The 23,644-nt window shown below is 41.5% G+C and overlaps 10 protein-coding genes across 10 annotated transcripts; 4 read left to right on the top strand and 6 right to left on the bottom strand.

Annotated features, from left to right (window-relative positions):
- Window positions 1–200: 200 nt before the first annotated feature.
- ATC70_012241 (uncharacterized protein) lies at window positions 201–1,899 on the bottom strand (the record flags this gene model as incomplete). Its single annotated transcript, XM_064831421.1, has 5 exons — window positions 201–416; window positions 474–785; window positions 848–1,441; window positions 1,507–1,612; window positions 1,667–1,899. The coding sequence occupies 5 exons, from the start codon at window positions 1,897–1,899 to the stop codon at window positions 201–203; spliced, it is 1,461 nt and encodes a 486-aa protein (XP_064677701.1).
- A 408-nt stretch (window positions 1,900–2,307) lies between these two features.
- Window positions 2,308–3,105, top strand: ATC70_012240 (uncharacterized protein; the record flags this gene model as incomplete). The annotated part of the gene is made up of 1 exon (XM_064831420.1): window positions 2,308–3,105. One exon carries the CDS (start codon window positions 2,308–2,310, stop codon window positions 3,103–3,105), a length of 798 nt encoding a protein of 265 aa, XP_064677700.1.
- A 459-nt stretch (window positions 3,106–3,564) lies between these two features.
- vps26_2 (Vacuolar protein sorting-associated protein 26) lies at window positions 3,565–5,248 on the top strand (the record flags this gene model as incomplete). Its single annotated transcript, XM_064831419.1, has 7 exons — window positions 3,565–3,603; window positions 3,658–3,687; window positions 3,749–3,862; window positions 3,918–3,999; window positions 4,050–4,181; window positions 4,247–4,827; window positions 4,898–5,248. The coding sequence occupies 7 exons, from the start codon at window positions 3,565–3,567 to the stop codon at window positions 5,246–5,248; spliced, it is 1,329 nt and encodes a 442-aa protein (XP_064677699.1).
- A 2,847-nt stretch (window positions 5,249–8,095) lies between these two features.
- Window positions 8,096–12,072, top strand: ATC70_012238 (Protein kinase domain-containing protein; the record flags this gene model as incomplete). Its single annotated transcript, XM_064831418.1, has 7 exons — window positions 8,096–8,398; window positions 8,461–8,685; window positions 8,823–9,089; window positions 9,143–9,245; window positions 9,310–11,318; window positions 11,378–11,873; window positions 11,927–12,072. The coding sequence occupies 7 exons, from the start codon at window positions 8,096–8,098 to the stop codon at window positions 12,070–12,072; spliced, it is 3,549 nt and encodes a 1,182-aa protein (XP_064677698.1).
- A 356-nt stretch (window positions 12,073–12,428) lies between these two features.
- ATC70_012237 (uncharacterized protein) lies at window positions 12,429–14,805 on the bottom strand (the record flags this gene model as incomplete). The annotated part of the gene is made up of 9 exons (XM_064831417.1): window positions 12,429–12,527; window positions 12,587–12,818; window positions 12,874–13,740; window positions 13,795–13,977; window positions 14,035–14,052; window positions 14,110–14,201; window positions 14,260–14,312; window positions 14,368–14,548; window positions 14,617–14,805. The coding sequence occupies 9 exons, from the start codon at window positions 14,803–14,805 to the stop codon at window positions 12,429–12,431; spliced, it is 1,914 nt and encodes a 637-aa protein (XP_064677697.1).
- Window positions 14,806–14,941: 136 nt separating this feature from the next.
- Window positions 14,942–17,347, bottom strand: ATC70_012236 (uncharacterized protein; the record flags this gene model as incomplete). Its single annotated transcript, XM_064831416.1, has 6 exons — window positions 14,942–16,618; window positions 16,672–16,864; window positions 16,919–17,003; window positions 17,057–17,088; window positions 17,145–17,279; window positions 17,337–17,347. The coding sequence occupies 6 exons, from the start codon at window positions 17,345–17,347 to the stop codon at window positions 14,942–14,944; spliced, it is 2,133 nt and encodes a 710-aa protein (XP_064677696.1).
- Window positions 17,348–17,496: 149 nt separating this feature from the next.
- Window positions 17,497–18,819, bottom strand: ATC70_012235 (uncharacterized protein; the record flags this gene model as incomplete). The annotated part of the gene is made up of 5 exons (XM_064831415.1): window positions 17,497–17,652; window positions 17,709–17,828; window positions 17,891–18,278; window positions 18,336–18,694; window positions 18,751–18,819. The coding sequence occupies 5 exons, from the start codon at window positions 18,817–18,819 to the stop codon at window positions 17,497–17,499; spliced, it is 1,092 nt and encodes a 363-aa protein (XP_064677695.1).
- Window positions 18,820–19,419: 600 nt separating this feature from the next.
- ATC70_012234 (uncharacterized protein) lies at window positions 19,420–20,507 on the top strand (the record flags this gene model as incomplete). Its single annotated transcript, XM_064831414.1, has 4 exons — window positions 19,420–19,932; window positions 20,002–20,180; window positions 20,248–20,357; window positions 20,428–20,507. The coding sequence occupies 4 exons, from the start codon at window positions 19,420–19,422 to the stop codon at window positions 20,505–20,507; spliced, it is 882 nt and encodes a 293-aa protein (XP_064677694.1).
- A 513-nt stretch (window positions 20,508–21,020) lies between these two features.
- ATC70_012233 (uncharacterized protein) lies at window positions 21,021–21,836 on the bottom strand (the record flags this gene model as incomplete). The annotated part of the gene is made up of 1 exon (XM_064831413.1): window positions 21,021–21,836. The coding sequence occupies one exon, from the start codon at window positions 21,834–21,836 to the stop codon at window positions 21,021–21,023; it is 816 nt and encodes a 271-aa protein (XP_064677693.1).
- A 755-nt stretch (window positions 21,837–22,591) lies between these two features.
- Window positions 22,592–23,502, bottom strand: ATC70_012232 (uncharacterized protein; the record flags this gene model as incomplete). The annotated part of the gene is made up of 2 exons (XM_064831412.1): window positions 22,592–23,179; window positions 23,263–23,502. 2 exons carry the CDS (start codon window positions 23,500–23,502, stop codon window positions 22,592–22,594), a joined length of 828 nt encoding a protein of 275 aa, XP_064677692.1.
- Window positions 23,503–23,644: the final 142 nt, after the last annotated feature.

Raw genomic sequence — 23,644 nt, 5'->3', positions numbered from 1 at the left:
TTTATGTGTAAAGGAAGCATGTTTTGTTATGATAGCTTGCAATCCGTTTGATATAGTATGGCCTCGGTCTTAACAACGTTTTGTTTTATTTTAGTGATAGAATAGCAATGCTGTGTAGCCAGACTCGGCCAAATTCACGATAGTGAGGGTATAGTAGCAGCACATGCGCATGAAAATACATATAAACTGCACGGATATGCCTATGAACGCTTACCCTTTCCTCGTTTTACTCGAGGCTGTGGAGTTCTGGTCTCCACACTTCCACCTTCTAATTCTGGATGTCCCTGAACCTTTTCTCTGGCTTCGAGGAAAAACATCAGATCTCGCACTTGATCACTGAGCTCTTTGATCGCCCTTTCTCTGTCCTCCATGCATTTGAGCAGCAGGCTGTTGTTTTCTAATAGAGAATTTGTCACCTAGCAAGACACGGATTACATTAAACACGATTGAATCATGTCTACAAATGGGTTTACCTCTTTCTCTTCAAGCCAAACAACTTTGGTCGTTTCACACTTTTCCTTCCAGGACTCTAATTTCTTGTCTGCTTTCTCTTTTCCTTTGCTAATTTCCACAATTTGCTTTTCTTTCTCTAGATTTCCTGCTTCCAGACGTTTGTTCTCGGCTTGTATCTGATCTGCCTCAGCCAGCAGGGATCTGGTCTTTGATCGCATATCTGATAACTGCACTGCCACTTGTTCCATTTGGCTTTCATAGTATATTTGTTGAGAATCCAGTTGTGATGTGAGCAAGTAGTTGTATTCCAGCGAGATGGCTTCTAGTTTCTCCTGTATTTGATATATGCGTTCAATAAGACCGCAGACAAGACCCTGAAGGGATGTCGATTTACCTGTGATGTATTCATATTTGAATCCTCGGTTGTGCTCGGTAACTCGACTAGCTTTCCATCCACTGCATTCTGTATCAATCTATGCACATATCCATCGCCTGCATAGTCCCATACACGTTGCGTTTCAATCTCAAGCGAGTAGAGATGATCCGTCTGACGATAATGCTCATAAGCATGTGCATTTTCGTATCTCCCACAGCCCACATTGCCGCAGATCAGGCAAACCCACAAATGTTCAGTTGCATGGCATGTTGCACATTCATTCTCGTCGTTGGATTCCCTCATGGGCAGTGTCTGACTTGTAGTTCGATCGGATTCCATCTCTATTGATCTATGAGGCTTTTGCGAATATCGACAAACCGGGCAGCTGCCGTCTCCCCACTTAGATAGACAATGGCAATGGAAGGTGTGTTGGCATAAAATCGTCAATAATCCCGTTGATTTCTCGTCCATTGGCTCCAAGCAGACAGGACATGTTGATAATGAATCTTCTTGCTCAAAATCTACTTGCTGCGTAAATGGAATTGTGGAAGGTGGTATTGTATCAGCATTGAACTCAATTGATTCGACATAGACCACTTGACATTTCTCGGGCTGGAAAAAAAATACCCTTTTTAGCATTTAAAGAAACACAAACGCCATTGGTACTGTGCACTCACCTCCATCGAACTGAACAGACGGTCATTGTACTGTTTGTAATAACTGTTGGCAGAATAAGGATCTCGAAATTTCAGCAAGACGGAATAAGTCTCTGAAGATGTATCACTAGTTTTTAGCCATTTAGAACAAATGAAATAACCAGAGTATACTTGATATTACCGAAATACTCTATAGTGACATACAAATGAGTCTATAGGTGCAACAAATTCAAGAAACTCTGGTATAGAGATATGGAACGGAATTGAGTATGTGCATAGGACTACATCTTGTATTGATTTTGTCTCTGTAACGGCATTCGTGTCGCTCAGTATCCGCAGGATTGCATATTGATGCTCTCCCTTCCTTGCTGTTAATGAGATTGAAGCGACAGGTGGTCCGTTGTGATTTGGCATGAAATGGGTGTAGTGTTTGAAACGAGAAGAGATAAACAAAAACTTACGTGTTAAAGTATAAGAGTACCACCTCACAGCAGCAGCACCCGTTGTATTCAAGGCCAGTTTCATCTCGCTCAAAAAAAAAAAAAAAAAAAAAAAGCAGAATGTGCGTGTTTGGCTCTCAAATGACCAAGTGATTTCATGTAACCTTCACGGTCATATCATATCATCATCACAGAGTACACAAATACTACATATATGCCTTAAACTCCTTAAAACAAATTCTCTTTTTTCTTCCCAATTGTCTAAAGAATTTGCTTCTTTTTGTTTCTTCTTTCTCGATCAATACATATACATTTCATCCACCACTATCGTCAAGCAGCACAAAGAAGCTTATATCGTCGAGCTTGTCTTTAGAAAAAAAAAATGTTTGATTTTCTATTGAAGCCGTTCTCGCCTCTCACAGCCTTCTATAATAGCTTGGTCGTGGTCAATTGCGCCTTTCAACAATTTGAAATCAAACAACTCTCTTATGACCCCATCCAAGCTGACCAAATTGTAGCCAATTACAACTATGATCCCTTTGCTGGCCAAGATGTTGGTGTGCTTGTTATGAATGATATTGAAGAGGACTTCACCGCTGTTGATAAACTGATGGAGGATGTCGATGATGATTATTGCTTGACTCATTGTCTTGTTGAAAATGAAGCTGTAGATGCAAATGTCGATACTACTGCTGTTACTCCTGCACATTTAGTGGGCTGCCTCCGTATCTTTGTCGCAAATGTAGTTGAGAATATTACTTGCTCCTTCATCTTTGGTGCGCTCCTCTCATGTGATTACGTCTTGTCCGAGAAAAGGTCCATTGAGGATTTCGTTCATGTAAAATCAGAAGAGCTCAAGAATAACCGCATTTTACGCTGCCGTCCAACATGCAGCCGTGCTTCTTCCTCTTCTTCGCCACCCAAGATGAGAGGATTCGGTGTTGATTTTGGCGTGCCTGGTATCAAATATGTGGAATTTGCAACTGTGCCTGATGTTGATTCAGTTGTGCCTGGTGCTGACTTTGCTGCTGTTGTCCCTGTATATTCTCGCTGGAAAGCTCAAATCAAAAATGAAGTCGCTCGTCGTAGGGAGTCGTATATTCGCTTTAACCGGGAGCATGAGGATATTGACGGCTGGGGATTCATTAGAAATGACTTTTCTATCCAAGCTGCAAACTAAACCCATCTGATTGTTTACAGTGGCACCACTCTCTCCCTTTTACTACCAACCGCTTCATTATATCAAACCAAACAAACAAAAAAAGAAAAAAAAGCATTATATCTTATCACTCTCTGTACATTTCAAAACCCTCAAAATTATATAAATATCATCGATTAAATAAAAATGGCTGTATTAAAAATATCTAAATAAACTCACCTTAAGGTACCACCTACAGCCTAATGTCAGTGCTTATTGATTGGTTTGCATAGAGATCAAGCCTCTTCCCTCTTATCGGAAATGGGGGGGGGGAATGATTAACATGCAAGGCAGAACATCCACTTTGTCAAGATCACAAAGGTGTAACCCTCTTTCATATCAGTCAGCAAATAAAGCAGCTTCTCCGATCAAATATCTGCAAACGTTTATAGAGCACAGCTGGTAGTGTGAGAATGATGGCCCTTTCTCATCTCTATCAACATGACGCTAAGATCCGTAGCTAGAATACTCAAGAGAAATGTAATTACAACATGTACACAGGCTGATTCGAATCTAATTGATTGATGTTTATAGTTTGCGACACAGCAACAGCAACATCTTGAGGTATCGTCTCAATAACATCATGATCATGCGTCCCTTGATTTTTCTTACATGTATGTAATAGCCCCCTGTGCTCATCAAAAACCATTTGGCAAGTCGCCAACTCATTTTAAACAGACCAAAAAGACTGAATGCGTTGGATATGGAAATGGTGGACATTATGTATCCTAATTTGAAGGTATACACTGCTTTTGATAAACCATCAATAGCGAAATTAAAAGTTTATCCTGCAGGCGTGGGAAGAATCAAATCAGGTCAATGTTATCTTGCTCAAGGGTGTTGGCAGAGCGCTGTGTGCAGGAGGAGATGTGAAAGGTACATTTGTCATATATAAAGTTGACTTGCAAACTAAAATGTATCACTAGATGTCATCAACCAGTTGAAGGATCCTCAGAGAATCCCTAATTTAGAACATCAGATTGATACAGAATATGAGATGATCCATTTCCTAGGTACCATGAAGACGCCGTACATTGCTGTCATGGATGGAATTACAAGTGAGTGCTGCAATGTCCCCCTCCCCTCCTTCAATCTGAAAGGTTGCTAATGATGAATTCAATAGTGGGTGCTGGCGGGGGCCTTAGTGTGCTCAGTCCATTCCGAGTGGCTACTGAAAATACTCAATTTGCCATGCCAGAGACGGCCATTGGCCTTTTCTGTGATGTGGGAGCTAGTTTCTTCTACTCTCGTCTAGATGGCCAATTGGGCCCTTATATGGGCTTGACAAGTCGAATCGTAAAAGCTGAAGATGCGCTATTCTCTGGTATTGCTACTCATTTTGTCCCTTCCTCTCGCTTGGAAGCATTGGAATCTCGTTTGGCAGAAATAGATGAGCCTACTCATGATTTAGTTCATACCACTATCGAAGAATTTGCAGTAGAGAGAGACCACTCTCCCCGTACCTACACGCTGCATGGTGAGCATAGAATGATTGTGGATGATTGCTTCCAATACGACACTGTAGAGGAAATTGTCAAGGCATTAAAAGACAATGGATCCAAATTTGCATTGGACACACTAGACACAATGATGAAGCGGTCTCCTACTAGCTTGAAAGTGACACTGGAGCATCTTCGAAAAGGTTCCAAACTGTCTGTCATGGACTGTTTGAGAATGGAGCATGTGTTGTGGCAAACTGTTCCTGTAAGCAAGTCGATTGCGTGACATTTGAGCTTGTGTATTAACATGGCTATATATATATATATATATATAGTTTGCTCGTGATTTTGTAGAAGGTGTCACTTCGCATGTCATTCACAAGAGAGCCCCTCAATGGAATCCTGCAAAATTAGAAGATCTAGATTTGCATAACGATATTAGAGTCAAATTCTTCCATGCCAATGTAAAGAGACGTCTCAATTTCCGCAACAAAGAAGATTATCATCTCCATCCTTACCGTAGATATGCTTTGCCTTCTGAAAGAGAAATTTTGGATACAAAGGCGTTGCATAACCTAAAGTATACCGAGGAAACAATCAAATGGTTCGACAATGACAGAAACGGCAAGTTTGGCGTTCGGCAAAAGGTCCAGGATGTATTATATCGGGCATCTGCTGCACTTTAGAAGCACAGATATTAGACGCATAATATTAAAAGACAAATGAATCAGTAAATTTGCTCAATAAATCATACTGAACATGCTCTTAAAGTTATCCTAACATAATAAATTGATGGTCCCTAGACACTGTCAAAGTCTCAAAAAGAAAAGTTGGTCTTACAAATATTTTGGTGGACTGGCGCTATTAAACATACATCTTTAAAGGAAAATAGCATGGCTAATGATAGTACTATGTAATTTGCCGCCTACTTTCCATAGGTTTCAAAAGTATCTATTACTGTAATGAAAAGCGCATTGAGTTGGCCAGCCAGCACCACAGCCAAAATTGATTCAAACTCAGTTTTTTTTTTTTTTTGCTCATTATTGGACAAATTGTGTCTTCTTTCGACTCCTTTACTTTATTTTAAGATATTCGACTATGTAAATTGTGATAATCATCCTACGCTTACTAATACATTCTTGAAGTACTTTTCAAGGCGCTTCCAATGTTGTAATTGCAATAAGTGTTTTAACTGAAATTATTGAGCAATTTAATGAAATTTGAGATGAGGTTTTTAGCGAAAATAGCCATATTTTGCATACACAAACCTCTTAAAAGTGGTTTCAGAAGTTGCTTTGGATCGAGAGAAGCAATTTGATGTAATATATACTATAGTAAAAGCCTTCATTTTTGCGGCCAAAAATGCGACCGTTTGATTTTCGATGAAAACCATGAAGGGTACCTCATGCTTTTTGGTCAAATTTTGGTCATGTTTTTTTTTGGTCCCCAAAAAGTTGAGCAAAGGTACCAGAAAGTAACTGCCAGATGAGAGCAATTGTTTGGTGCTATTTTGGCGGTCTAAAGCGGCTCAAAACATGAGAAAAAGCGGCTCAAATGCACACCCAAATTTCGCTGTGCTTTGTATACCTTTGCGTAGTAAGAGGTAATGCAGTGTGCTGCCTACCCGTATATGAACTGTTTGCATTGATACAGGCTTGGAGCATCGTAGAAGAGTCAAATTCGCAGTTACAAAATTGTCCATGAGGCTCTCTCGCTTGATGATGGAATACTGAGAGGTAAGCATTAGAGCTAGCCAGAAGTGCAAAAGCTATACTATCAGAATCAATGGATTATTCATGGCGTCAAGGTGATGACAGAAACATTTGAGCTAATTTAGGATATACCAACTTATCATTGTTCAGGTTAATACCATCCATGCGCTCATTTGCACAGTCATCAAATAACATACGTGCTTATTCATCAGTTCACGGTATCCTTTTTGAGATGATACATTTTCAGCGTCAGAAGAATGCTTTTCAAATTCTATAAATAATAATTAAAAGAGGTGTAAAGAGCTATAACAGGGTACAGGTTATACCTGTATATGCATTACTGAAATCTCGCGATTGAATCCTTTAGATATAAAGTCGATTAAAGGCAGTATTTGCAATGTATACACCAAACAAACTCCTTGTTTGTTGTTGTTGATTTGCCAATACATATTTAGAAACTCCCTTGTTCAGGCACGCCACGCAACAAAGCAAAACGCGGAGCTTATGCAATGACGACATGGCATCAGGTCAAGATCCACGTTGTTTTAGTGTATCTCATCAATGTGAAATGCTTTCACTGATGATATTCAGGCGCTGGTATGTCGATCGAGGACCTACATGTCGATATGTAGACCGATCTCATCCGGGGCTCTTCAATTGATGGAACAAAGCAAACGGAGATGATTTGCATATCGCGGATGACATTGTTGAACAAGTGTCACCCTCGCTGTTATATGTGTATAGCTTTGTGTTACCATAGGTGAACAGGAATGGAATCTATACGTAATACTATTGTATTCTAAACGGTTTTTTTTACATCATAAGCATATGCCCAAGAAATGCAATACTAGTACATATGTATTGGAAAGGGGCCATTGGTTCCTTGATAGAATATTCTGAGGGTGCATTTGCTTGTATCTCTAGAAATAATATACGTTCTTCTGGCCTCGGGCGATCTTTCATTTCTAGTAAAGCTCCATTTCCTATCTCCCATTGTTTGCTCGGACATAAATACCAAGTCAAACGTTGTACGCGGTCATTCTTACCAAGATTGGTCTTACCAAGCCCATGATACCGTTCGGGATTCCAAGGCAAATGTACCATCTAGCAAAGAGCATCACGTATGATGGTGGCATTTGGATCCGGATCAGATATGATCTTGTCTACACGTGAGGTGACGTCTAGCACATTTCCCTAAACATGTCCAATGAATGTCTGCAACATTTGGCTTTTTGTATGATAAAATCTCGTAGTAGTAGATCAGCATACGGCTCAATTGAGTTACTGAGGCAGCTCCAAAGGCCTTTTTCATCCACAAACAGCCTTTTTTTTGTTTGTATGGACAAACAAGACATTACGCAAGTGGAAACAAAAGAGAGAAAAATGTAAAATGATTCGGAAAAAGTTTAAAGATCATGGATTATTGATTGGGCATGTACCATAAATTGAAAGAACGTCCCTAAACACAAGGTAGTTTTCGACGCTTAGGGAATCTGATGGTTCTAATTCACCATGTTTCTCACCAAACCGAGCCTTATTTTCCCTCTCTTTTTTTTTTCCACTTTTTTAAAATTTTGCCAATTTTTTTTTTTTTTTTTTTTTTTTTTTCAGTTAAACTCTCCTTCGCATGTTTTAAATTTTCTTTTCCTCTCCTTTTTTACACTCTTTTTTTTTCTCTCTTTTTCCATATTAAACCTTACTAGTATACACCTACACGCGCGAATAGACAGAAGAGCGACATTGAATAACAACAACAACAACAACAACAACAACAGCAACTCCCACTTTCCACAAAATTTTCATTTTTCTATCAATTAATATATGGCTGCACTGTCATTTAGCTACGCACCTCCTATATCGGGTCAGTACACCCAGTATATAACAGACGATGAAGAGTCCTCAATTGTATCCAACCTGCAAGAGCAATGTCAGAAAATAATGACAGCAAGAAACTGTCAAATCTCTGTGATGACCACTAAAAATACTACATTTAATAACACTACACCTACTACTACATCTACTAATACTAATACAACTAATACCGATGTGAATCTTTCGTTGACCGGCTCTGCTCAATCATTAATGGAGGCCCGTGGTGATCTGCTATCAAAGTGTCCATTGGAGGTTAGCATACAGCCATCATGATGTAGTAACAGTTATAATTAAACTTTAATTTTTTTCATTAGATCAAATTGACACTTCAATTCCCTCCAACAACAAATTTGCCTCAATTGACTGAACATTTCAACAAGCTAGAGCATGAATTGACGACAAAAATCAGTATTACTCCAGAGAAATCAGATGTATCATCACTTGTATCAGACAATCCTGTCTACATTGACATTATTGGCACTCCAACTCAAGTTGAACTGTGCCGCGTACGTGTGCTAGTGGTTCTAGATAAAATTTTGGTAAGTTGGAAAAAAAAAAAAAAAAAAAAAAACATTTGAGACATTTCACCCCGAGAAAAAAAAAAAAAAAAAAAAATCCCGGTTATTGTTAAATCAAGAAAGACTCACGCATTTTTACGTAATTGCATGCACTTTAGAAATCATTCAAGACTGAAGTTGTTCGACTACCATTGAAATTGCAATATCTTATCTGTGGCAGAAAGCGAGCTGGCTTATTACCAATCATTGAGGAAACCTCTACCAACATCTATTTCCCATCCCCATTTACCAATGCTGTCAATACAACCACATCAAAGCTTGTCGAGACTGATCAAGATGAGGCTCAGCCTGCAATTTACATCACAGGTGAACCCAACCATGTGTCGCGTGTAAAAGACATGTTGAATAAGCTCGCTGTTCAAAAAGTAAGCACCTACATTCACCAAATTTAAACTTTTATCCTAAAGAAATTTGACAGGCAAAATCAATGTATCACAAGGACACAGCACTTTATGCAAGAAAAATAGACTGGCTCTTATTACACCGTCGAGACGAATTACGAAAAATCATGCACGACAATGGTAATACAGTTTGTGGACTGAATGTCAATGTAAAACTCTGTATTTATACGCTCCTTCTTTTCAGGTGCCTACATTGAATTTCCTCCTATTGGCTCTGGCGATAATCGAGTAACTGTCTATGCCGAGAACAGAGTCAATGCTGAACGAACATTGAGAGCACTCAACTTTCAAGCATGCACCATTTACGAAGCCTGTTTCTATTTCAACAACCGGGATGGCGCCATCTACGATCCCGCAGGTGCCCACACATTTTTTGATTCTACTTCCAATCTCTCAAGCTTGGTGTCTCAGCTCTCTCAAGTTTCCGGCTCTGAAGTCATTTACAAGACCGATCCCGGATGTATTGAAGTGTTGGGCGCTGAACGTGCTATTCGCAATGTCTATCAACGATTACAGGAGATGCAATTCCTTCAGGTCTTTCATCAGTATACGATTTTTCGAGTGGAATCATCCAACGAGCAGCGAGATTTCATTTCTGGAAAGAAAAATGGCAAGATCAACAAGATCATGAAGACGTCGGGAGCAAAGATTCGATTCATGCCGTTTATCAACGAGTACAATTTCATCATTGAAGTGGAGAGCACCAGTTTTACCAAGGCATTGGATGGTCTCACTTTGCTGCAAGAAGAACTTCCCGCTGAAATCTCGTTTTATGTACCCGAATCTTACCACAAGCGCATCATTGGCGTTGGCGGAAAAAACATTCAGCGCATCATGAAGAAGTACGGTGTTTATGTCAAGTTTTCGAATACGGAAGAGTTTGCTTCTCTGGGCGGCTATTACAACAACCAGGACAATGTCGTCGCTCGTACCCCCATGAAGAATCAGATCAACCTCGACAATTTACGCCATGCCGTCATGGAACTGATTCATCCAAAAGACAGAGACTACATTACGGAAACCATTCAAATCCCATTCAGCCTTCACAGAGACTTGATTCACGAATATCAGAATACGTTCATTGCGGAAGAATTGATCAAAAAGACAAACACACACGTTCTGTGGCCTGATGCCGAGTTGGCTAGTAATACGGTTGAGCTGCTAGGTCCTGAAGCTCACATGCCACTGGCCTTTAAGATGATGGAGAGCATTGTTCCTGAAGCATACGTTCTGCGTATTCCTGATGGTGCTGCTGCCTTCAATGATGCTATCTCGTCTGGTCTGTTCCAAGAGCAAGTGGTCTCTCGTCTTCATCAAGATTTTGATGTGATTGTTGAAACTGGTGACAATTTCATTCGCTTGAACATGAGCAGAGACAAAGTCTTGGACGTACTGCATGGTGCTTTGACCATTGTTATCGATTATCTCAAGAGCCAGCAAGTGACTTTGAACGAGGATGTCATCAATGCGAACGCTTTGTATGCCATTGTTGAGAAGAAGTTGGCTTTATCAGCTCGAAAGACCATCATGTCCAGCAGCAGCACAAGCAGCAGTTTACTGGATGCGTCAAGTTTATTGAAGCAACATCAGCTTAATACTCAGTCCATCATTGGCAACCCACCTTCTATCTCAATGATGCGATCCTCAAATGACGCTGTATACACTGCGCCCATGGGCTCCAGCAGCAACACGCACAGCAACAATGCCACGCCTCCTCCTCCTCAAACGTACAACTTTTTCAACTTTCAACAGCACGAAAGCATGCCTATGGATAGCAGTAGCAACTGGGCTTCTCTCAGTTCGTCCCACATGTCACAGCAGCAACAACCCATACCGTCCGTTACAACAGCTTCAACCTCTGTACATTCCAATGGAAGCGGTAGTGATAGCAATATTCGAGCTATATTTGATGCACCGATGGATCTGACTGAACAAGAACGAGTGGTGCTATCCAACTATCGTTACCAGCGCATGAGCATGCCTCCAGGCACTAATTTTGGGTTCCCTCAAGCCGTTCCGACTACACCTACCAACACAGACATTTGGTCAACGCCCTCGCAGATTCCTACAGCAACCTCAAGCCGTAGACCAACTTCTGGTTTCTCAACGTCTGGTATGACTAGTCCGCCACAATCCAGACATTCTGTGGGTAGTAATTACGGAAGCAACGCTGGAAACGATTTGAGTTTAAGGGTAGGAGTGAATGTTTGAAAAGCTGATTTGCATGATTTACTGACTATGCCTATATCCAGCGATACAATGAAGGCGCCAACAATGCTTTCTATCCTGCACCTATGGTTCATGGACATATATCGGCTGCTCCCTCTTCTGCTAATGCTGGTGTTGGCGGTGCTGGGTCATCCACTGTGGCCGGTGAATTCAATCCTTACAATGACGCTACATCTACATCAGGTTCATTGAAATCGAGCCAATCGATGCCTGAGCCCATGCTGGAGAGTCATTTCAGTACAGGCAGATCAACATTTCACCAACAGCAGCAGGCTTCTCAACAGCAACAGCAACAGCAACAGCAGCAACAGCAACAGCAGCAGCAGCAGCAACAACAACAGCAGCAGCAGCAACAGCAGCAGCAAACTTCACCTAGTGCATTCCATGCATCGCATCAGCAAGGATTCAGCCAACTGAATCTCGGTAATTATAGACAATCAAACCCTGGCGGTGGATTTGTTTCTCGTAATACGCCACCCAGTCATGACCAATTCTTCAATAGCAATGAAGAAATCAATGGTATGATGTCTTGTGCTCATTGATCTACTTGGATATACTAACTCGTTTTCTAGTGGTCCAAGGCATGCTTGGCAACTTGTCAACCAACGATACTACAACATTCGATCCTCGTCGCCCACCTCCGTCGTCTTCTACTTCGAATAATGATTATGATAACAACAACAAAGGATCCCGACCTCCACCAGGTATTGATATCTAATTGATGTATATTTCTTTTTTTTTTCGCCTACAAACAACAACCCAAAAAAAAACAAAAAAATAGAAAAATGGACACTGTAGTAGATCATTACAAAAACAACAAAAACACCAAAAACACCAACAAAAAAACACCAGGCGATTTTTACATAAAAAACTAATTCTTTTTACATATATTTTATCCCCTCTTTTTAGAATTTAATACATCTCTAATATAGTAAATAATGTTTTCCTCCTCTTTGTATAGATCCTACATAATTTTTCCCTTTTTCTTTCTTTCTCTCTCTCTCTCTCTCTTTCTCTCTCTACTTAATTATATATTTTATTCTACAAATAAACATTCAAAATTTCCATGTCTTATCAGGCTGCTACGCCAAATGAATCTACCAGCATCGAGTTAATGATATTGACCCATTCTTGCGCATGATGGCGATCCTCAAATGTCCATGATTTTTCAGGCTGAAACAGCACATGTGTTAGCATCATGCTTTATTGCAACATGTCAAACCCCAACTTACTGTATGTATGCTGAATGTGGACTTTCCCTTCAATTCAGGCAAAAGATGAGATGTCCAGGGTATCTCACATCTCAGATTACCGTCTAATTTTGTTTCGTCTGTGCCTTGATCGAGGTATAGCAGTCGAGGTCGATTTGTCAGTATCAAATTCCTCTTTTTGGATGTGAATCTTCCTTTTCTGTTCACTCGACCTGATTTTATCACGGATTCGTTGGGATACAAATGCGGGATCCTTTTTGCAAGAGTATAAGCAACAAATTTATTATATAGAAAGTATAAGCATTTACCATGGAAGATGGGCTTGTGTTCCTCCTCCTCCTCCTCCTCCTCCTCCTCCTCCTCCTCCTGCTGCACCTGCACCGCTGGTTCCTTCAGGTGAAATGCTGTTATTGCCAGATGATAATTCACTGCTCAGGTGGCTCGATCTGTTGGAGCTCATGGAGGGTTTCTGTATATGCTGCTGTGCTTGCGGTTTTAATCGACTGGCAGATGACGACTGCCGACTATGTCTGGCTGGTTTGCCTGTAGATACAGTATCACTGACCTGTGCTGTTGGGGTGGATGCTGTCAATGCATAATGTGATGATTTGGTTTGGTCGTGAAATGGATCTGGTATAGGTAATGCTGACGTTTGCACGGCGGGTTCTACTGTTGTTGACTGTGCAAAAGCCCCAGCTAAAGCTCCTGCCAATGTTGATCCTAATGCTGCTGATGTCCTTGCTGCTGCTACTCTATCTCTGTCACTTTTGCTGTTTTGATTGGCCCATAAATCTTCGTCCTCATCATCCTCATCATCGTGTCCTCCAAAATCAAACGTAGGTGGTACCACAGGATGCGCTTTCACCTCTCTCTCTAATCTTTCTCCCAGAGGTGGTGCCGTTGAACTGAATATGTTTTCCCAATCAATCCCCTCAAAGAATGGATGCTCTTTGATAGCAGCAATGCCGCCTGTAGCTGCTGATCCAAATCTCTTTTCTGGTTCAGACGTTAACAATCGTTGTACAATATCCTTTGCTGCTGGCGGAAACTCATCAGGTATTACATAGTCCAAACCCTTTATCTTTTGAAAGATAAGATAGTCGGTGGCTGCTTTGAAGGGTGATTTTCCAGACAACATTTGATAGATGACACAGCCAAATGCCCATAAATCAGCTCTGCATAATACATTCAGTTTCAAAAAATGATAATGATTGTTACAGAAAACTTACTCTTTGGATACAGCATCGCTACGAAGTAATTCAGGCGAAACATACTCTGCTGTGCCTACAAATGATCTGGCTGCTGTTGATGTGTCTTCCCCATCTCCCGTTGTTGCGTTTTCGTTTTCGTGGATGATCTTTGCCGACCCAAAATCAGTAACTTTGATGTGCAAGTGATCGTCCAGCAGTATACTTTTGTGACAACGGGTGAATGATGAGATTCGATAGACATTCATTGGGAATACTTACTTTTCTGGCTTAATATCTCTATTCATCAGCATAGTTAGTAACATGATCCATTGACGCCACTAAATAGCTATTCACCTGTGAATAACGCCTCTGCTATGGATATGCTCAATGGATAACAGAATCTCTGCGGCATAAAATTTCGTGGTTTCTAAATCAAACGGTGCCAGCTGTAAACCCAAATTAGAAAACGTAGTACAAACATATTAGTTTCTGTCCATAATTTACCCTTCTAATATAAGTGTACAGTTCGCCATTCTTGGCTAGATCCAGCACAAAGTCTATCATAAAAAGGGTTGAGCAGCGTTCCTTCGCTCATAACAAGTTCCAGCTTACATAGACTTCTGTTGTCTTTATATGTCCAATAGAGCTTGACAATGCCAGGATGGTTCATTCTACTAAGAGCATCACGCTCAATCATGACATACTTGACCTTGTTGTTCTTGACAATGTGTGCTTTGTCCAATCTTTTGATGGCATATTGCTTTCCAGTTCGTTTATCTCTTCCTATCAGAACCTATTCTGTGGCTCAGTATCCAAGGAGAAGCTTCTTTTCACACCTCCTTAACGCTGCTGTAGACTTACTGTAGAATAGGAGCCCTCGCCAAGTATTTCTCCATAGTCAAAGTCAGTGACTATACGACGATGATGGTACAATGGATGAGATGGATCGTCCACATCTGTGCTGAGCGTGGGTTCACGTCCTTTCTTGATGCTGCTTGTTAGAGAATAATTTGATGTTGATTGCGTGGGCGAAGGAGGGCCATGTGCCATTATGCAAAAAAAAGAAAGGAAAGGAAAAAGAGACTGAAAAGTAAAAAGTGCAGAAACGTGCAATTTAAAATGGTCAATATCCGGTCATAAATCATTACTGCTTTCTCAATGATGTGTATTTGACAAGAGTGTTTTATTAATCTACTTGGCTATTCAAGGCTTGCTCGCTTTCTTTTCTCTCCAGTTCTTCAGCCAGACGGTCAATCTTGCTGAATTGCCACTTCCAAGAAGCATTGTACAAGAAGGGTCTTAAATCAAAGCGGTTATCATCTGTGCTGTAAGCTTCGGCGTGGTACGCAGGTGTTAATGTAGTCAGCTTATGACGGTTGATAGAGTAGTAAAAAAAGAAGCGCTTCACCTTGACAGCTACTTCGGAAGGAGGCAAATCATCGCCCCATTCATGCACCAGCTTGGAGAACATGGAGTAGGGTCCACAACGATCAATCTTACGAAGACGGCCATAGCGAGACAGATCATCATACGACATGCCCATGTCAGCTTCGTCGGATTGTACATAGTTTTCAGTGATGGGCTCCAACTCTGCAGTAGGAACAGCATCCAAAAATTCACCCAGAATAGGCATATCGAACTTGTCTTGAGCATAGGCAATAAATCGCTTGAGATCATGCTTGGAGATAGCACCAATAGGGTTGACATCAGCACTACTGCAGTCGTATTTGGTGAGATATCCTCGCAAGCTTTCGTCGACATTGGCGCTGCCTAGAACGAGCAAACTTCCCTTGATTGTACGACACCAAGGCAGTAATTGAGCAAAGAGATAAGCTAGCAACATGCGCAGACGAGCTTGGATATTTTGAAGAGCCAGGTTTTCTGTGTCAGATCCACCATGCACCTTGTATTTGGGTGATTGACCAGTAACCAATGTGAATAAACTATGGATGGACTTGACCACAGTGTCCATGTTGATGTCTGTGTGATAGCTGCCAATTACCTCTGCTAGGTCCTTGGCACGCTTGCGAGTTTCGTTACTCGAGTTCTCTGTACCCATATAGCATGTATAAAAGATGCGGTGGGCAAACTCACGAGGATCAGTGGGCGTATAGCTGTCGTCTTCACCAGCTAAACGTCTAGCGTCTTCCAGGACATGTCTGTTGCCTTCAGCAGCCTCCTTTACCACCAAACGACACATGGATGCGACAATCGTAGCAGTGGCACAACTGTCGATACCGCCACTGAGGGGCAAAAAGTAACCTGCCGTCTTGGATCGACGCAAGTAATCCCATAACCAACAAGCAGGACCCAGTGCGATCTCTTCTTCTGGGCTGTGGTAAAATGGAGGCTGGGATTTGGTAGGACGCACATGGATATCATCTTCAATGTAGCTATGTGTCAATGCCATTCTGACTTCTTCACGCTGATAGGCAGATGTATTCACAGCTTGAATACCACGACTGGCCATACGAGCACGATACGAGCGAACATCCTCTAAATCAACTGTTGCGGTGACGACTTCGACATCCTTCAAGGAGAACTGAGAACCTTGAGCAATGACTTCACCATTCACCACTACCATGGCACAACCATCATAATACAAGCGATCACCATCACAGCCTTGTTGGTTGGCATAGAGATAGATACCGCCTACTTTGGCTGTAGCTGCTTTGATCAGATTGATGCGGGTGTCTAGTTTACGCAATTCGTGATGACTTCCGCTGCTGTTGGTGAAAATTTCTACGCCATCCAAGCCCATGGCGATATGGGGACTAGCGGGTGTGAAGAGCTCTTCGCATGTCTCGCAGCCGATGCATGTATCCAATGTACTGATAACACAATCACCAAAAGGCACCAATGTCTGTATGAACAAAAGTGAATACACTACTGTGCTCCATTGTTCTAACGACATACCTGGTTTGTCAATTTTGAGATCATACGAGGCAGATAGTAGTGTTCCACTTTCTTTGGTATCCAAGGTGTAAAGAAACGCATTTCGCGGTAGTTGCCATCGTTGGCCAAGAAAATCTTGGGACGAATAAGCACGATTTTACCGTCTGCAATGATGACTCTGCAGTTGTATTTGACAGATTTATGCATCACTGGCCTGAACGAGATGATCAATATACATGGCTCATCGCAACTGACACAGACGACTTACATGCCAATATCCAAAATCATGTCCTTTGCCTCGTCGCTCTTGATAATCTCGGCCAACACTTCCCAAGAATGTAGATAGGTGTCGCCTACATGACGTCAATCAGTATTCATGCTAGTTTCCATCTATGCAAAGCTCTACCTTCCAAGAAGTGGTCCTGACAGCCATAGCCACTGTTGTAAGGGGTGAGTGCTTGAGAATCACCACGGGTATTATGGGAAACACTTACGTAACCTCGAGCTCAGGACCTACACGTAGTTTGGCTCCCTTCTCTTTAGCGATACGAATACTCTCCAGGATTCGTTCGAGATTTCCTTCAAAATCCAGCGCCCATTGGTTCAATGAACATGTTGCTAATGTGATACTAAGTTGAAATGAAAATTTAGTCAATCTATTCGCTGGTCAGCGAGCGCCTATTTACAGATGACCCATAATTAAATGCTAAATGTTAAAAAACAAGAGCAAAAGAGCAACTCGAAAAAGAATGGTATTTATACATGTAGATTTTATTGTGGGTCCGGTGAATGACATGAATTATCAACCATCTGAGGTGACTGTACATGATATGTTACAATGTGAAATCATTCGTTGGTGATTACGACCTTGATAGTGCCTTCGCGGCCTTCTTTAACATGCTCAAAGGCCCTGATGGACTCTTTAAACTTATATCTATGGGTAATCAAGCTTTTGAGATCAACTTTTCCAGAAGCCAGCATCTCCATAGCTGTGGGATATGTCTAATCAAGACGGCATTAGATCCAAGATGTGTGTGCACTAACAAGATGAAACTTACATTGCAGTATCTCATCACACCTCTGACATCTACTTCTCTGGCAGAGACATCAGCTACAGAGATGGATTGAACTGAAGCGCCCATGCCAACGAGGATGATTTTGCCATTATTCTTGACAAGCTAACGAAAAATGCTTTGAATTTAGCTTGACTTACATCTTGGTTGAGCGCAAAATGACTTACGTAGACAGACATTTGAACACACACTTCAACACCAGTGCAATCAAACACCACATTAGCAGGTGCAATGCCTGATTGAAAGAGCTTGCCAGCTTCTGCTTTAGCAAACTCGTTTGTATCTACATTCTTGGGAGGTTTGCTTGTCATGTGTATAGTTTCATCCGCAATGTAAGATTTAGCAAACTTCAATCTCGATTCTGAAATGTCAGCCATCGTGATATGAGATGCACCAGCAGCCTTTGCAGCAGCAGCAGTTAAGAGACCCACAGGACCAGCACCAAATACAATCACTCTATCGCCCAGCTTGACTTCGCCTCGTCTAGCAGCATGAATACCAACAGACAAGGGCTCGATCAATGCGCCCTCTTCGAGAGAAACATTCTCGGGAAGCCTATCCACGGCCCATTAGGATACCCTTCCCCTTCCAAAAATCATAGCCATCACTTACTTGTAGCAAAAGTCCGCAGAATGCCTGTAGTAGTCGCAAAGGGTGCCATCGTAAGGAGGTGTGGCGGCAAAGGCCATATCAGGACACAGGTTGTATTTGCCAATCTTGCACATCTCGCAACGACCGCAAGGCACACCAGGCTCAAGAGCAACACGATCGCCTACCTTGAGATCAGTGACACCTTCACCAAGAGAAGCGACAATACCAGCAGATTCGTGGCCCAACACCATGGGACCATTGCATACGAAATGGCCAATGCGACCATGGGTCCAGTAATGAACATCTGAGCCGCAGATACCAGTAGCCTTGATATTGACAACGACTTGACCTGGACCAGCAATAGGCACGGGTCTGTCCTCCTGTTCAGTTATTAACAACTTGGAAGTGCCCTTTCCTGTTCCATTGTTCAACTTACAAATGAGATGTCATCTATCTTTTGGAGTACGAATGAGTTGTTCTTTTTAGGGTCTGAAACTGTAGACATTTTAATGTGTGTGAAGAAAAGAGTCAGGCTCATCTTCTCTTTTCCTCCACAACCCCTCTCTTTTATACACGCTGTTGATGGCCGGGAAATATTTTAATGGCATAGTACTAATTACTCCATTTGGGTCCCACATTTCGAAACGCCAGCATTCACTCTTCTCACGTATAGAAAGGTGTTACAAATGGGCTGTTGCTTTAAATCAGGATTTTTGCAGCCAAATCATGAGAGCCCACTCGCTGGGCTTTAGGCGTCGTATTCCCGGTGGGCGTTTACTGTATGGCCATGCCATCAACGTTCTCTATTGCCCTTGTATCGGGCAATTTGTCTTAAAAAGGCAAAGACTTGGTGTTGCATCAAGAAGGAAACTCTAATTTGAAGGGCCAGCGGGACAGCATTGGGAGAGTCTTAGCCTGGTAGCACTGGGGCTAAATTGTGAGCACCACACTACCAACACCAAGCTTTCATAGGGTGGCTTGTTCCAATGTGCTAGGTCATCAATTTTCATGTTAAAGGGGGTTATGACAAAGGGGGATTTTTTTTTTTTTTTTCTCTCTCTATCCATTCAGATTGAACAGCCAACACAACGCAAAATCAGAAAAGATGGCAGATTACTCATCACCTCAACAGCAATCTCAACAAAATGCGGACGACTATATTCCTCCACCACCTCCTCCTCTCAACAGCATCCCTCCCCCTTCTTCAGCCTCAGTAGGAAGAGCTCGTTCTCCAAGTGGACGTGATAGATCATTATCGCCATCTCACCGTTCTTCCAGCAACAGCAGATACTATGATGAAAGACGCTCTTACCGCGATGATGACCGCTATGCTAGTGGCGGAAGAGACAGATACGAATCCTATCCTCGTCGTGATTACTACGATAGCAGAGACCGTTATGACCGAGGTGACAGATACGATCGTTATGATAGATATGACCAAAGAGACCGTTACGACCACAGAGATCGCTATGACCGTTATGATGACAGAAGAGGTGGTGGACGTTATCCCCCTAAATCAAGACCAAGAAGACCTGTTGACAGAGGAAGCGAGCAAGAGAGAAAGACCACGACTACCATCTACGCAGGAAACCTTCCTTATGATTTCATTGAACGCGATGTAAGCATTACTATGCACTGTCCAGCACACACACGCACATGGATTCAGATGGTTGACGCATTGATATAGGTTGCCACCATGTTTGAACGTTACGGTCGTTTGAAGACCATCACCGTACCTATGGATGCTGTCACCAACAAAAATAAGGGTTTTGCCTTTGTTGAATTCGAGGATCGTCGTGATGCTGAAGATGCTTTTGAAAAGTTTGATGGATTCAGCGTCGAAGGCCGTCGCTTGAGACTTGATTGGTAAACATACACTCAACTGGAGACAGAGAGAAAGAGAGTAGATCACTCAACTTGCACACTATGATAGGGATATTGGACTTTCCAAGAAGGACGAACATCGTCCTCCTAGACGTGCACCAGGTGGACCTCCAGCTCCTCCTATTGACGATCATCGTGAGCGCTCCATGCCTGATTCTTGTAAGTGATCCACAGTGGCCCAATTTCTCAAGGCAATTTATTTTAACGCGTGCTTCATTTCCCCTAATAGACTCTGCTCCTCCTCCACCTCCTCCCCCAATGGACTCTCGTGCATACAGACGCGAATCACCTGAACCTTACCGCCGATAATCAGTCTGGCAGCACAGCAAAAAAAAAAAAAAGAAACTTGCCTTTTTTTTAAAAAATTTTACTACAAAAACGCGAATCGTATTTTCGCGCGTCGACACCATGTTGATTGATGAATATTGGATTTTTTACATAAAAAAAACTTATAATTACAATGCGGATTTGATAAAAAGAGTGTATCCTGAACTAGAGCAGACTCAAAAATTGCGAGGAAATGCATAGAGTGGATCACCATCACTGTTGAACATTTGTTGAGTGGAGATGAGAAAGAGAGAGAGAGCAAAAGTGGGATTGGATAGTTGATTAGATGTTGGATGTTGGGTAAGTACATTTGATTTTTTTCTGTTATTTCTAGATAGTCTACACTTTACATATATTTTTGATTACATAAATGCACTGCAAACATCTTGTCCTTGATCCAATGTGTTTTTATGCTTTGAAAAAAGCTGTGCTGCTGGAAGTATGAATCTCATGATACATAAAACTGTGAACCTCATTATCAATTCTCGGAATTATTTATTGTTGTGGGATATTTACAAGCATACGGGGAGCTAATCTCGTCACCATCACAATACCATCATCAGTGCTGCTTACAATGGCCTCCACAGGCTCAGAAATGTTGTTTTCATAATCGATAATCCAGTCAAACCGTAGTCGCACAACCATGTTCTGTTCTCGAGCCAAGTCAATCTGCGAATCCAGATAATGGGCATCTTTCTCATTTACGTAATCAAAGAACGATGTGCCTATAGCCTTTTGAACATCCAGAGACACTAGCTCGGTAGCCATGTTGGAGGCAAACACAATATTCAAATCCTCTGCAAATCTGTTGAGAATCAAACAGAATTGACGCTCTTGAGACAGGATAAGTCGATTGTCTTGCCAAACCTTTTCCTTGGCCACTTTTGGCTTTGCCTTTGTCTTCTGATCATTCCATAATCCAGCAGCTTCTAGTCTTCCGTCCGGTTGACAGACAAAGACTTCATCTACGGTATTTGCACGTATTTTATGCTCCATCGAGTTCTCGTCGTATAAATAGTTGCAACCAATAATCACATCATGGCAATAATGAATGATAGTTTCCAATTTGATGTAACTGCTGTTTCTTGTGAGATAGCGATAGGACACCATGGATGACATCTTCTCGTTGTAGACGTTCATTAAGTGTACCTTGTGCAAATTATCACGGTCTTCAGGATGAAACTGCTCGAAACCTTCTTTACCAATAATGTCCTTAGGCTCCCAACCTGTCAAGGGAGTGATACTCTCTGATACATAGATGGTTCTTGCTTCTGCTGTGTTGTCCCAGATAGTAATCCAATTGTCACTCATCTTTGTTTTTGGTGCCTGGTCAGTTTTTTGTCTAGGTTTAGGGTTAGAAGAAAAAAGAACCAAGGTGCTATCCCCCAGAAATTAAAGGAACATAAATGAGGCTCCGGATGGTCAGTTTCGCCATCTTTAGTGTTGCTATTCTTATAGTTGACAGATCCAAAGCAGCGTATACAATACAGGGTGAATATGCATTACTGCTCGTTTTATATGGCCACTACTCGCTACATTCTTATCCACGAAAACACTGCGAATTCAAGTAACACGAATCTATCATTGTATTGTAAATCAGATTGAATGAGACGGTATTAATCACATTGATGATGAATGAGAAAATCATGTACATGTTCAAGTAATACAAAACTAGCGATTTGCATTATATGTATTTGTCCTCTATCAGGATCACTCAACTGATAGTGAATCGACAACATAGTGTTGTTCTATACAGCCAACAGCATCCATCTAGAATGTAACTTTGGTACGCTAATATGAACAGATATGTGCAATTTAGAATAGCAGCAGTCCAAATAGAAATAATACAACAAAGCAATTTGCACGTGCCTATCTGTGCATGGAAACCACAAGTAGATCAACATTTTGTGTATGCAACACAAGCTGAAAAGACCATGTTTCGCTTTATTTTATATAATACATGATGAAAAAGGGGAAAAGATGAAGGGTTACAAAGGAAAATTTTGGGATATACATGAAATTTATAAAATAGAGTCAACAGCCTGTGTTTTGATGCGATAAAATCTCTAGTATTCCTTCTTCTTTTCGTCATAACTCAAACCACCAGGTCCAGTACTAACCAACAATAAGAAACCACCAACTGTACTCAAAGATTGGAAGAAATCGTATCTCAAGAAATCACGCTTATAATAACTGTGTTGAACTGACCAGAAGTTGTTGACGAATATGTTGAGAACAGACAAGAAGAGAACCAAAAACATGGCAGACCATTTGGCCTTGAAGCCTACAGCAACCATCACACATGCAGTCAAACCAAGAAGAGATACAGCAATACGCATGATAGACCAATCGCCATGGAAAGCAGATCCGATAAAAAGGAAGATCAAGAGAATGCGACCAGCTAACTGCAAGTACATGCGACGATTCGTTTCAGAGATTTGAGGAAGAGCAGCAAACATTTGCTTGCGCTTCACCATTGTTTCGGACAGAACCATCATCAAACCACCCATCACTGATAAGTTACGTAAAAAGAAGGACATGTCGAAAATCAAACCATAACCAAATGCTTGGGCTACAATAACGCCCATAAGGCCGTAGATAGCGTATGTTTGATGCTTTTTGATAACAATACCAATAGAAGATGCCAACATGACCTAAATTCCTACGGATTAGCGTTTTTTCCCAACACGTAAAATTTTTTTCCCTGTATTCTGCCTGATGGTCCTTTTCTACTTACAATGACATTCAAACCAAGGAAAAGATGGCTCAAACCAGAGGGAAAGTGTCTGCTTTGCTCCATGAAGGTGAGTTGGTCTTGCCATTGCATGACGATTCGCATGGAATCTTCGATGAAAGTAGCCACAATCAAAAGTCTTGACATGGCTGGGATGTATGGCTTCAAGGGTTGACCTACTTTATCAAGGACATCCTCGACCTTTCTACTAAGTTCTTCCACTTGTTCTTTGACGCCAGACATAGTTTATTTCTTTACAACTATTTGTAAGAGAAGAGAGAGAAAGAAAAGGAATTGCGCAAAGCTGAAGCACTTTTTGTTTACAATGGAGACTCAAAAAGACGTACATCTCTACCTCCCTTCTTTAAATCGCCATCGCAATATC

Source organism: Mucor velutinosus (assembly GCF_035048745.1).
Source record: "Mucor velutinosus strain NIH1002 chromosome Unknown tig00001569, whole genome shotgun sequence".
NCBI classification, from domain to species: domain Eukaryota; kingdom Fungi; phylum Mucoromycota; class Mucoromycetes; order Mucorales; family Mucoraceae; genus Mucor; species Mucor velutinosus.
This window is presented reverse-complemented; position numbering and strand designations above follow the sequence as displayed.